Source organism: Phoenix dactylifera, chromosome 17, assembly GCF_051530095.1.
Source record: "Phoenix dactylifera cultivar Ajwa chromosome 17, Ajwa_hap1_PhDact_Kaust_v1.1, whole genome shotgun sequence".
NCBI lineage: Eukaryota > Viridiplantae > Streptophyta > Magnoliopsida > Arecales > Arecaceae > Phoenix > Phoenix dactylifera.
This window is the reverse complement of record NC_143206.1, coordinates 4,912,112-4,925,856: the sequence shown is the minus strand read 5'-3', so window position 1 is coordinate 4,925,856 and position 13,745 is coordinate 4,912,112. Positions and strand designations below refer to the sequence as shown.

The 13,745-nt window shown below is 50.5% G+C and overlaps 1 protein-coding gene across 1 annotated transcript; it reads left to right on the top strand.

Moving 5' to 3' along the window:
* Positions 1 to 1,751, top strand: LOC103717291 (uncharacterized). The gene is made up of 2 exons (XM_088713790.1): positions 1 to 1,406; positions 1,724 to 1,751. The coding sequence occupies exons 1-2, from the start codon at positions 1 to 3 to the stop codon at positions 1,749 to 1,751; spliced, it is 1,434 nt and encodes a 477-aa protein (XP_088569916.1).
* Positions 1,752 to 13,745: the final 11,994 nt, after the last annotated feature.

Below are 13,745 nucleotides of genomic sequence, written 5' to 3'. Positions count from 1 at the left end.
ATGAAGGTGATCCTATGGAATTGCCGGAGAGCGGGGAAGCCCTCCTTTGCCCCGGTCTTCCGCAGGTTGGTGCATCAGCACAATCTGGACATTTGTATTTTACTAGAGACGCGGTTGTCGGGGAATAGCCTACAGAAGGCTAGGAGGACGGTGCCGAGGTCTTGGGGGTTCTATGCAGTGGAATCGCAAGGCCTATCGGGAGGCATTATCGTTACTTGGGCTCAGAGCAAATGCAGAGTTGACATCTTCAATGTTTGCACTCAAGAGGTGATCATGGTGATCTCGGAGGGTAGTGGTGATCCATGGATCTTTGCGGCTATGTATGCTAGCACAGATTTCAGGGAGAGGAGGATTTTGTGGGAGGAGGCTTCCCAATTGATCAGTCAGGGTCACCCGATGTTGGTGGCGGGTGACTTTAACTGTATTGTCGGCCCCCAGGAGAAGATGGGCGGGAAACCCTTCACTTACACAAGGAAAATCAAGGAGTTTCAGGATTTTCTTGACTCAAATGGATTGGTTGATTTGGGCTTCTTGGGCCCGCAGTTCACGTGGTGCAATAATCAACTGGGACGGACCCGAGTATGGGAGAGACTAGACAGAGTTTGTGCCACTGGTGGGTGGGTCCAGTGTTTTCCAGATCATCGTGTTAGACACCTGCCGAGGATAGCATCGGACCACTGCCCATTACTGGTGAGTACTGAGGCACTTATCCCTGTATCTTCCCCCTTCAGATTTGAGAAGTTTTGGCTTTGCTACCCGAGGTCCTGGGAGATGGTTAGGGAGGCATGGAGAGTACCAGTCCAGGGGGATGCGATGTACCGGATATCCCGGAGGTTGGAACTGACGAGAAGAAGGCTAAGAAGGTGGAACCGTGAGGAGGTAGGGAACATCTTCAGGGGGATTGAGGAGTCAGAGGAGGCCATTACTAGACTACAAGCTCGGGAGGTCCAGAGTGGAGGGTTATTGGAGGAGGAGGTGGGGGAGCTCAGATCGCATTTGGCATTGCATGACTCTCTTCTTAGGCAGCAGGAGATATTTTGGAGACAGAAATCGAGGGTACAGTGGATTCTAGAGGGGGACCGGAACACTAGATTCTTCCATCAGGCGACAGTGATCAGGAGGCATCAGAACAGAATCAGAGTCATCAGAGATGAGGATGGACAGCTGTCAGAGGATCTGGATAGGATTCCGAGGATCTTGGAGAGCTTCTTTAGGGCTAGATGGACTGAGGAGACAGGGGATTTTGGCCTAGTAGACATTCCGATGCCTCTGGCAGGGGTGACGGAGGAGGAGACTGCGGCATTGATCAGGCCAGTATCAGAGAGGGAGATTAGGGAGACAATCTGGTCCCTTGAGGGGGACAAGGCTCCAGGGCCGGATGGTTTTCCTCCGTTGTTCTTTCGGAGGTATTGGACTATTGTGGGACAGGATGTGATAGCCGGATGGTTTCATCTCACCAATCTGCGCAACTCCGATGTAATGTCTTTGATATTACTCCTACATTTCCTAATAGAATCTTTCCATTTTTCTGTTTTCTGTTTTTTTTTTTTTTTCCGTGGTACCATTGACTGCAAAAAGCCCTTTGTTTGGGTGGTGGAAGCTATCTTATCAGAGTGGTGCTGTCGTACATACATCCATACATACATAGATACATATATCTGCGTGTTACATTTGTGTGTGTATATAACTTGATTGAAATATGTGGATAGTTTTCTGTGTTTAGATTGCCAGATAACTATCAGGAAGCTTGAGGTGTGGACTTGGGTGGAAGCATTATGAAATGGTTTTATTTTGGCTGTCATGTCCTCAATTCAAGGTCGCGAGTTAGAAGTCGCGGCAACCATTGTATATTTATAAAATTTTTTTTTCACAAGTATGCAAGATATCTCAATATGATATCATAAACAAGTAGCAGAATAAATCTAAATAATTAACATTCAAATTTTAATTTAAATAATAAAATAAAAAATTGAATGTTTTATAAAATCAATAATATTTTAAAATTTTACATCAGTTCTAATAAAATCTAGGCAAAATAAAGATTCACAATTTTCTCTAGTCGCTCTCTCATATAAATTTCTGGATCAAGCAACTCTCTGAATCTGTAAAAATAATAGAATATAGAATAATGCGATAGACAACTCAGTAAGCAATGAATATTTTAGGTATATAAATTAAGTAATAAAATAATTAATAATATGTTGAAAATAAGTGTGCAAAGTACATCAATTCAAAACCAAATATAAACACTATCCAGTTATTTGAAAATTTAAATTTTGTTTATAAATCATTTTTTTTTCAAAATATCAAGTTTATCTAGATAGTTATTAACTATGATCATATCAAAGTGCCACCTTATAACTGCCAATGACAGAATATCAAAGTGCCAATATACAACCCCCACTAGCAGGGTATCAAAGTGCTAATGTATAACCTGCACTAGCAAGATGTCAAAGTGCCAATATACAACCTCTACTGGTAGGATATCCAAATGCCAACGTACAATCTCCATTGGTAAGATATCGAAATGCCAACATACAACCCCTAATGGCAAAGTATCAAATATACTTTAGTTGCTAGTCCAAATTCGTTTCGAATCAAAACTCTTTTTCTTCAAAATATATATCATGCTCTAAATTGAAAATTCATAAAATTATATGATATCAAAATCAATCGGACATAATCGATATTAAAATTAATGTTTTAGATCATGAGTTATTTAATAGTTAGAAAAAAGACATATTCAATAACTAAAAATACTATACATCAATTTCATAAATTATGAATAATTTTATTTAGGAAATATTTTATAATTTATCGATAAATTTAGGAAAAAGTTATATTACTTATATTGCAAGCGAAACCAACCGACAGATGCAACTAATTTTGAAAATCTCTTTTAAAGTCTAATTTTCAAAAATTATATTTTTATCAAAATTTCACTATAATTATTTTCAAAATAAAATTCTAAATTCCAATACATTTAGAGAGCTGACTAAATAGGTGTGTTGGACATCTTGGTCGGTCCGTTCTAAGTCATCCAATTAATTAACAACTAATTAAGAGTCATGTTAAGATATAAATAACAATATAGAAAGTGTTGATGGTGCAATCTAGCGGTGCCCGATCTAGGCTGGGGTGGAGGGCTGGTATGCTATTCGACGGCATAGACCAGGACCACCTTCTCTAGGATTTAGCAAATCCTAATAGAGAGAATCTAGTAGAGAGAGAAATGAGAGAGAAAAAAAAAAAAAAAAGAAGAGGAGAGAAATCCTTCTCTCTCTCTCTCTCCCTCTCTCTCTCTTTTTTTTTTTTTTTTTTTTTTTGCCTTGTTCCTCTTTGACGAAACAGCGGAGCTCCCCCTAGAATCGAGGAACCTAATGCCGGTGGCTGTGGTGGTGACTGTTGGCCGGAGGACCAATGGCCAGGCTACCATGAATGGCGGCCGGCGGCAATAGACGACCGACGATAAGAAATCAACCGAAAGAATGACCAAAACTAGGCAGATCTCTTTCTCAGCCTAAATCCGGCGATCACCGGCCGGAATCGGGACTCCAAGGACTACGGAAGATAGAGAAGAAGGTAGATCTAATGATTCCGGATCCTTACCTGGTTTCCGACAGCGATTGGCTGCGGCCACGGTGTAGATGACGGCCGATAATTGGAGAGAAAATAAAAAAAAAAATCCGGTAATGAACTCAGATCAGAGTTGGTTACTCCAGTGGGGTGGACGGGAGGTGGGAGAAGTTCTAAATAGAGCTCAAAGGACACCGGAATCCGATCTAGAGTCGGATTCCGTCCGACAAACTTAGGAGGAAGAAGACTCTATCGAGAGTCCTCCCTCCTCGTACGTGCCAAGTGCCATCTCGCTTTACGACTCTGGATTCAAATATCCCAAAAAGAAGTTCTTAAAAATAAATTGTGTACCCCAAGAATCAAACCAATAATATTTAGTTGAATGACAGGTCATCAGCTACAACATGCATTTCTACTTCATACAAAAACTTAATTTTACTTACGTGTATTCAGGTTGTTAAATGATCATTTGATGTGTATTATATTTTAATCATTATTTTTATAATTTTTTTCTAAAAATGAAAAAAATAGTATGCTTTATTTTATTTGTTATGATATTTTCAAAATTTTGTTGCTAAAATATTTGAAAATTAACTTCTATATATTTTTATACTCATATACAATTTTTCTTACAAGCTCTCATAGAACAAACAATTCATGGTTATTTTTACTTATGCTATAAATAAAGAGTAATGATAATATTCGATGAAAACTATTAATATTTTTATATTATATTTTTATTCTTAAATAATCTTTAACTTTTAATATTTTAATACAAATTTGGTCGAACTAGTGACCTAGACCCTTGATTATGTTGGTCTTTGTGTCTATTTAATAACGATGCTCTAAATCTTTAATTACCTGTGTGTTGTGTGTAATTTACATTGCGAATTCTATTCTTATCCTTTATGATTATTTAATTAATATTAATTTTTATCACTAAATTTTGCTGAAAAATTGGTTTCTATCCAAATAATATTTAACTTATATTCATACTCGTTCAATACTAATATGGATATGCTCAAATCCGATTTATATCCGTATCCATTTAGAACAAATATGGATACTAATTTTGGTATCTGTTTAATATTTGTATCCACTTAATATTCATATCCATAACTATATTTATTGAAAAATATGGATATACCATTTTCTGATCTATATCTAATTTGTTTTTAACTCTAATAATGATCTTGTTGGGGGAATAAGATTTTTCCCCCAAGTGACACGAATGCCCCCAAGAAGCCGCACAATCGCCGACCCTGAACAGCCGAAGTCGGCGTCCGACCTCGGAACGCCCGACCTCAAGACATCCGACCTAGAAAAATCTTGATGCTCAAGGTCTACCCTTGTCAGCCACCTACTACGGCCGTACTCCTCCGAGGTCCAACTGAGGACCATACCCTGCCACTGCTTCAGCATTTATTGCGCATGGCCGCTGTAACCCTCCGGTTTACTCTACAATTAATGTGGATCTACTCCTCCGAGGTCCAACTGAGGACCATACCCTGCCACTGCTTCAGCATTTATTGCGCATGGCCGCTGTAACCCTCCGGTTCACTCTACAATTAATGTGGATCTCCGGCTTACTCCACCATTAATGTGGATCTCCGGCTTACTCCACCATTAATGCGGATCTCCGGCTTACTCGACAATTAATGCGGATCTCCGGCTTACTCCCCAATTAATACGCATGGCTCCTGACATCTACGGATCCTCGGCTCTCCACGGCAAGTTAGCCCAGCAGAGTCTAGTCAACCATGATAAGTCCCCGATCTCGGCCATACCTCCGACACCGATGCAATAATTCGCCTGGCAGCGCCCCAATTCAGGTCGTACGACGACCTCACCGCCGACATCGATGCAATAATTCGCCTGGCAGCGCCCCAATTCAGGTCGTACGACGACCTCACCGCCGACATCGATGTAATAATTCGCCTGACCGTGCGCCGACCTGGACAACATGCCAAGCCGTACTACGGCCTCGCCCCGTTACATCACAGGTACACCGACCCCCGCCTATAAAAGGGAACCTTGGCTTCTCAGGCGGGGGGGTGGAAAAATTACACGCTCTACAAACACTTTATCTCCTCTTCAACACTATTTGCCCCCTCCCTGACTTGAGCGTCGGAGGGCCGGCGCCGGAAGACCCGGCCACCGGCTTGTTTGCAGGCACACCAGACGGAGGACGCCGCTCGCCGACGGATCGTCGCCCCGCCGTGAGGACCTCCAGCTCCTTCTCTCCGGCCACTCCAAGCGGAGGACGCCGCCCGCCGACTGGTCGCCGCCCCGCCGTGGTGACCCGCTGCTCCCTCTCACTCGACCGAAGATTGCCCCCGGGTCCAATTTCCAGCAACAGTTGGCGCTAGAGGAAGGGCCCGAGTAGCAGTCATGAAGTTGAGAAGTAAGGGAGCCTCCAACGTCTCCCGGCGTCCCCCGCAAAGTCCTGGACGCTCCGTCCAGAATTCTCCAACTCCGGCTGACCCAATTCCTCAGGTCCAGCCGGAACAGTTCAACGCCTTAGTACAGCAAGTCCAGGCCCTGGCCGCCGCCGTTCAGGGCCTGCGACGCGAGGAAGCTTTACCAACGCTTCCCTCGCGGGCCCAGTTCCCGCCGGAATTTCCTCCCAACGGCCCGGTTCTCCCCGGCCAGAATTTACATGGCTCCTCCAGAGCCAATAACGAGGAGCGGACTTCCCCCCAGGGAGAGCTGCCGGGGGAAGATCTCGACAGAAGACTCCAGCCTTCTGAGGCTGAGTCAGCTCCGGACCGCCGTGAGCCGGTGCAAACCACGGCAACAATTCCGCAGGCAGGGGAGCTCGACCGAAAAGTTGAGCATCTGGAGCGCCAGATCGCGGCACTCCACAGCAAGAAGGCGAGGCAAGAGGGAGACTTTGAGTTCACTACCAAGTCCCCCTTCTCCAGCCAGATCGAGGATGAGCCGGTTCCCGCGAGGTTCAGAATGCCTCAGATGGAGCCCTACAGCGGAATCACCGACCCTCTCGACCACTTGGAGAGCTATCGGGCCCTCATGGCCCTACAAGGGTCCTCGGAGGCCATACTTTGCAAGGCCTTCCCAGCAACCCTCCGAGGGACCGCTCGGCTTTGGTTTTCTGGACTGAAGCCGAACACGGTGTCCTCTTTTGAGCAACTCGGCAGGCAGTTCGCCACCAACTTTGCTGCCAGCCGGCGCCAGCGACGGACGTCAGACTCCCTCCTCGACATCAAACAGAAAGAGGGGGAGTCCCTCAAGGAATACCTGGACCGCTTCACCGCCGCCACATGGGAGGTTCGCGAGCTAGACCAGTCGATAGCCATGTCGGCTCTGAAGACTGGGGTTCGCTCCTACCGATTCCTCTTCTCCATCGAGAAGAGCTTCCCGGCCGACTTCACCGAAATGTTGGCCCGGGCCCGGAAGTATGCCAAGGCCGAGGAGGCAGTTGCCTCTAGGCGGGGAGCAATTGAGCCCGCCTCTAAGAAGCAGAAGAAGCGCCGCGAGGAGCGCGACCGACAAAGGAGCCGATCCCCCCGTCGAAAGAAGAATCTCCCCAGACTGAGGAGCCCGCCCCGTCAGCAGGGGCGACCTCAGCAGAGGACCCCTCCTCGACCGAGGTCCCCGCCACGGCCTCGGACGTACCCGGGGAGATACGAGAACTATACACCCGTCAACGCCCCCCGGGCCGAGATCCTGATGGAAATCGAGGGTCGGGACTTCTTCCGACCCCCGCCGCCTATGCGAGACGCGGGATTTTTCCGTAATCCCAGGAAGTACTGTCGCTTCCACCGAGACCGTGGGCACGACACGGAGGACTGCTTCCAGCTCCGGGACGAGATAGAAGCACTCATCCGTCGAGGAGTACTCAACCGGTTTGTGAGAAACCGGTGCGAGGAAAGGAGGCCGGCGGAGGATGTCGTACCAACCAAAAATCCGGACGACAACAGGCCCATTGCCGGCACCATCAACATGATTGGAAGGGCCTCAGTAGGAGCAGCCGCCCCGGGAGCACCCCCGAAACGCCCACGCACTGATGAAGTCATCTCGTTCTCGGACGAGGACTTAGAAGGGGTCGAGACCCCTCACGATGACGCTGTGGTCATCTCAATGATTGTAAATAAGTTTGATGTAAAGCGTGTCCTAGTTGACAATGGAAGCTCAGCCAACATTTTGTATTATCATGCCTACCAAAAAATGGGGTTGACAGAAGGACATCTCCGGAGGATCAACGCCCCACTGGTCGGGTTCACCGGAGATTCGGTCCCGGTCGAAGGTGAGACCAGCTTCCTTGTCACAGTTGGCCTCGCCCCCCGGGAGAGCACTGTGAGGACGGACTTCCTGGTGGTCCGTCTGCCCTCGGTCTACAACGCCATCCTTGGGCGGCCAGGGCTGAATGCCCTTCGAGCGGTAGTTTCAACCCACCATCTGCTCATGCGGTTCCCCACCGGCCAAGGAGTAGGCGAGGTCCGAGGAGACCAGCTGGTCGCCAAGCAATGCTACACGGCGGCCCACGGAGTAAAGCAACCGACCGAGGCGACAATTCAGCCAACGGGCCCTTCATTGCCCATAGAAACCCTCGATGCGAGGGACACTCTCTGGAAGAAGCAAGTAGAGCCCGGTGAGCTTCTTGTTCAAGTTCCACTAAAAGAAAATTTCTCCGAGCTAACCGTGCAGGTCGGCTCCGGCCTCGGCGCCCGCGAGAGGGATCGCCTCGTCAGCTTCCTGCGGGACAATGCTGACGTCTTCGCCTGGTCGCCTGCGGACGTGCCGGAAATTGACCCTGAGGTCATGGTTCACCGACTCCAGGTGAGGCCAACCAGCAGGCCTGTAAAGCAGAAGAAAAGGGGCTCCGTCCCGGAACGGCAACGTGCTGCGGCCGAGGAGGTGGACAAACTCCTCGGAGCCGGCTTCATCCGGGAGGTCTCCTACCCAGACTGGCTCACCAACGTAGTCCTCGTAAAGAAGGCCAACGGGAAATGGCGTATGTGCGTGGACTACACCGACCTGAACAAGGCCTGCCCGAAAGACAGCTTTCCCCTTCCAAGCATCGACCAGCTCGTCGACTCTACTTCAGGGCACCAACTGCTAACTTTTATGGACGCCTTTTCAGGGTACAATCAAATCTGAATGGCGCCAGAAGACGAGGAGAAGACGGCCTTCATCACCGACAAGGGCACCTACTGCTACAAGGTGATGCCCTTTGGCCTGAAAAACGCTGGGGCCACCTATCAGAGACTGGTCAGCCAAATTTTCAAAGACCAGATCGGCCGAAATATGGAAGTCTACGTGGACGACATGCTGGTGAAAAGCCGAGCGGCGGAGCACCACATAGCCGATCTCGACGAGACATTCGCCAAGCTCAGAAGATACAAAATGAAGCTCAATCCGGCGAAATGTGCGTTCGGGGTCACCTCGGACAAGTTTCTGGGTTTCATAGTGACCCAGCGCGGAATTGAAGCCAACCCGGAGAAAATCCGGGCACTGCAAGAGATGTCGCCTCCGAAGACAGTTAAGGAGGTGCAGCGGCTCGCAGGGCGAGTTGTCGCCTTGGGAAGGTTCGTCTCTCGATCAGCCGAGCGCTGCCTTCCTTTCTTTAAGAGCCTCAAACGGCCGAAAGACTTCCGGTGGTCAGAAGAATGCCAGCGAGCCTTTGAAGAGCTCCGGAGCCTTCTGGCCTCTCCCCCGCTGCTCACCAAGCCCCAGAAGGGCGAGGTCCTTTATTTATACTTGTCCGTCTCCCCAGCTGCAGTGAGCTCAGTCCTCGTCCGGGAAGAGGACAAGCTCCAAAAGCCGGTCTATTACACCAACCGGGTTCTCAGGGATGCTGAGACCCGATATTCTAAACTTGAGAAGACCATCTTCGCTCTCATCATCTCGGCTCGGAGACTCAGGCCTTACTTCCAAGCCCACACAATAGCTATATTGACCGACCAGCCTATGAAGCAAATATTGCAAAGGTCGGATCGTGCGGGGAGGATCGCCAAATGGGCGGTTGAGCTCGGGAAATTTGACCTCGAGTATCGGCCCAGGCCGGCTATCAAGGCCCAAATACTCGCCGACTTCATCGTGGAGTGTACTCTGCCGGACGACCCCGAGTTGCCACCCGTATCCGCGGAGGAAGCCCTGAGGCAGCCATGGGTCCTGCACTCGGACGGGTCTTCAACCTCGGGGGGTAGCGGAGCCGGACTCATCCTCACCAGTCCAGACGGAGTAGTGGCCGAGCAAGCCTTGCGCCTCGAATTCCCGGCCTCGAACAATGAGGCCGAGTATGAGGCTCTCATCGCCGGGCTCAAGCTGGCGAAAGAACTGAAAGTGGAAGACCTGATGGCCTTCAGCGACTCCCAGCTGGTAGTGAACCAGATCCAAGGAGACTTTGAAGCTAAAGAGCCATCCATGCAAAAGTATCTCCAAAAGGTGCGGGAACTTACGTCTGCCCTGAATTCTTTCAATATTCAGTACATTCCCAGGGCGGAAAACTTCAGGGCAGACCAGCTGTCCAAATTGGCAACCTCCCGCATGAGCGAGCTTCCCAAGGGAACAACGCTCGAGTATCTTCAGATCCCCAGCACGGAGGAACCCGAGCCCACCATGTGCATCGACTCCGAGCCAAGCTGGATCGATGGGCTCGTCTGCTACCTCCAAGACGGGACCCTACCTCATGACGAGACGGAGGCTCGCCGAATCAAGCTCCAAGCCCCCCGGTATGTCCTGTACGAGAATAGACTTTATCGTCGATCGTTCACTTCTCCCCTTCTCAGATGCCTCCGCCCCTCCGAGGCGGACTATGCCCTCCGAGAGGTCCATGAAGGGATCTGCGGAAATCACATGGGGAGTCGGGCACTGGCCCACAAGATCCTGCGGCAAGGATATTACTGGCCCACACTCCAGAAGGATGCGACGGATTTCGTCCGAAAATGCGATCGGTGCCAGCGAAACGCCAATATCCAGCGCCGACCTTCGGCCCTGCTGACTTCTATCATCGCCCCCTGGCCATTTGCCCAATGGGGGATCGACATCCTGGGGCCCTTTCTCCTAGCCTCCGGACAAAGAAAGTTCCTGATCGTCTCCATCGACTACTTCACCAAATGGGTCGAGGCCGAACCCGTCGCCCGGATCACCGAGCAAAAGATGCAGGACTTCGTGTGGAAGTCCATAATCTGCAGATTCGGACTACCCCGTATCCTTATATCCGACAATGGTCGACAATTTGACAATGTTCATTTCAGGGAATTTTGCTCCGAGCTCGGCATTGATCACCGCTTCACCTCGGTTGCTCACCCCCAGACAAACGGAGAAACTGAGGTAACTAACCGCACTATTTTGCAGGGACCCAAGGCTAGGCTTGATCGGTCCAAAGGACAGTGGGTCGAGGACTTGTACAATGTCCTTTGGACGTACCGGACCACGTTCCGACTGCCCACGGGAGAGACCCCCTTCAACCTAGCATACGGCACTGAGGCCGTCATCCCGTTGGAGATCGGCCTGCCTTCTCCAAGGGTGGAGCATTATGACCCCGACACCAATTCCTCCCAGCTCAGGAGCAACTTGGACCTCGTCGAAGAGACACGAGAGGTCGCCCGGGTCCGCATGGCAAGATACCAACAGCGAACGGCCCAATACTACAACTCCAGAGTCAAGCCCAAGCTCTTCAAAGTAGGGGACCTCGTCCTCAGGAGAGCCGAGGCTTCTCAACCGACCGAGCAAGAAAAGCTCGCCCCGAATTGGGAAGGGCCGTATAGAATTGCCCGGGTACAATGACCAGGGGCGTACAAATTGAAGTCCCTGGAGGGGACTCTGATCCCGCGAAGCTGGAACTCCGAGAATCTACGAATGTACCACCAATGAAATCCCTAGGGGTTCAAGACAATTAGGACAATGGATTCAGCTTCCTTTTTGCAAATAATTCTCTCATTTTGATGACTGTAATTCTCTTCTAATGTTGGGTCGTCTGTGATCCTCAGATTCTCCGGCCAAAATCGGGATGCCCCGAGGCTCGACCGTAGAGTCCCAAACTCCCTCGACCTCGAGAAGTATCGCAGGACGACGAAACGTCAACCGGCGCAAGATTCCCTCGACTAAGGTCGGGATGCCCCCAGGGTCGACCGTAGAGTCCCAAACTCCCTCGACCTCGGGACGAAGCCGTGAGGGGTGGAAAGGGTGGTTCCACCCGGGGCGCCACAAAGTGGACCCCCGGGAGCGGTCGACGATCCCCGATCCCCTGACGAACGGTTCCTCGACTAAGGTCGGGATGCCTCGAGTGTCGACCGTAGAGAACCAGACTCCCTCGACCTCGGAAAGCGTCGCAGGTTGGTAGAGCGTGCCCAGACCCACCGACCTGACGAACGATCCCTCGACTAAGGTCGGGATGCCCCGAGTGTCGACCGTAGAGAACCAGACTCCCTCGACCTCGGGAAGCGTCGCAGGTTGGTAGAGCGTGCCCAGACCCACCGACCTGACGAACGATCCCTCGACTAAGGTCGGGATGCCCCGAGGGTCGACCGTAGAGTCTCAAACTCTCTCGATCTCGGGACGAAGCCGTGAGGGGTGGAAAGGGTGGTTCCACCCGGGGCGCCACAAAGTGGACCCCCGGGAGCGGTCGACGATCCCCGATCCCCTGACAAACGATTCCTCGACTAAGGTCGGGATGCCCCGAGTGTCGACCGTAGAGAACCAGACTCCCTCGACCTCGAGAAGCGTCGCAGGTCGGTAGAGCGTGCCCAGACCCACCGACCTGACGAACGATCCCTCGACTAAGGTCGGGATGCCCCGAGGGTCGACCGCTGAGTTCCAAACTCCCTCGACCTCGGGACGAAGCCGTGAGGGGTGGAAAGGGTGGTTCCACCCGGGGCGCCACAAAGTGGACCTCCGGGAGCGGTCGACGATCCCCGATCCCCGAAGCGGACAATACTTTCTGAAGCAGAGCCCTGCCATTGAACTAGCGCGCACCCTACTTCGGTAGAGCGCCCACAGGCCCGCCGACCTGACACAAGACTCCTCGACTAAGGTTGGGGCGCCCCGGGGTCCGACCAGAGGGTCTCAAGCTCCCTCGACCTCGAAAAGAACTGTAAATCAATAAAGCCTCCCCAGATCCTCTTAACTTCGGTGGGTGTCGTCGGGTCCGTGAGAAGCCCGAGCCCCCTTACAAGTCAAAAATGACTCCAGAGGACGACGAGGAAGGGAAGCAACCTACTCCGCCATGTGAAACACAACTCCGAGAATACAAGAGGTACATCTAATTCGATGCCCTCCTTGTCAAATTTTATCTACATACCGCTAATCATCTAACGTTGGAGTCCTATCTCGCCCCAAAGTCGGGCTACTCCAATGGGTCGGCTTAAGACCGATCTCCTAACTACATTATGCATGCTCCGTTCGACAAGTCTCCACTCGTCAAGTCTCAACTTGAACAAAGTCTTCATAAGTTAGGGCCCAACTCGGCCCCCATACATAGACTCCGATGTCTAGTTGAGAAAGCGGTCCCGGCCGCAAGTGCACCAGCCGAACACAGATACTAAGGCGATCTTCAGAGATTCCAGCCTTACTTACTGAAATCTCGGCAGAGTCCGAGAACAATAACTATGAAAACCTTCGGCGATAATTCGACTATTAGCCCGCGCTCCCTACAAAGGACCCGGAAGTCAAGTTTGGAAACCCGACTAGACTCCCCCGAATAGCGGCACGAACAGACCTAGCCCGGTCCTACTGGAAGGGCTAAGGCCCGACCTCAATGCCTTGGAATTTCTCTAAAGGCCGAACGTGACGACTTTCGCGATTCTAAGATCCGAGTTATAGGACTTAGAAAAATTTTCTGGAAACCTAAGCTCGGAGCTCCCTTTGCTCGGAATGACTAAGATCCGAGAAGGCTAAGGTATAACTCAGAAAAAGGGCAACTTCGTTAAGTAGCCCGAGAACTAAAATACAGAGTTAGAGGTCGTCGAGGCGGTTAGCTAAGACTCTAGCCTCATTCACGACAAGAAAGGGAAAGACGAGCACAAAATGACAAAAGTATTTTTTATTGACAAAGGGCCGTAAGGCCAATTACAAAATTGGAGGTCGGCCACTCAAGAGCCGACCTCGGATACGATGAAAATGAAAAAATGCGCCAAGCCTCAAGCGGCGGCAGCAACATCCGGGGGATCATCTGGCACTGTGATGACCTCGGGACCTTCAGCCGG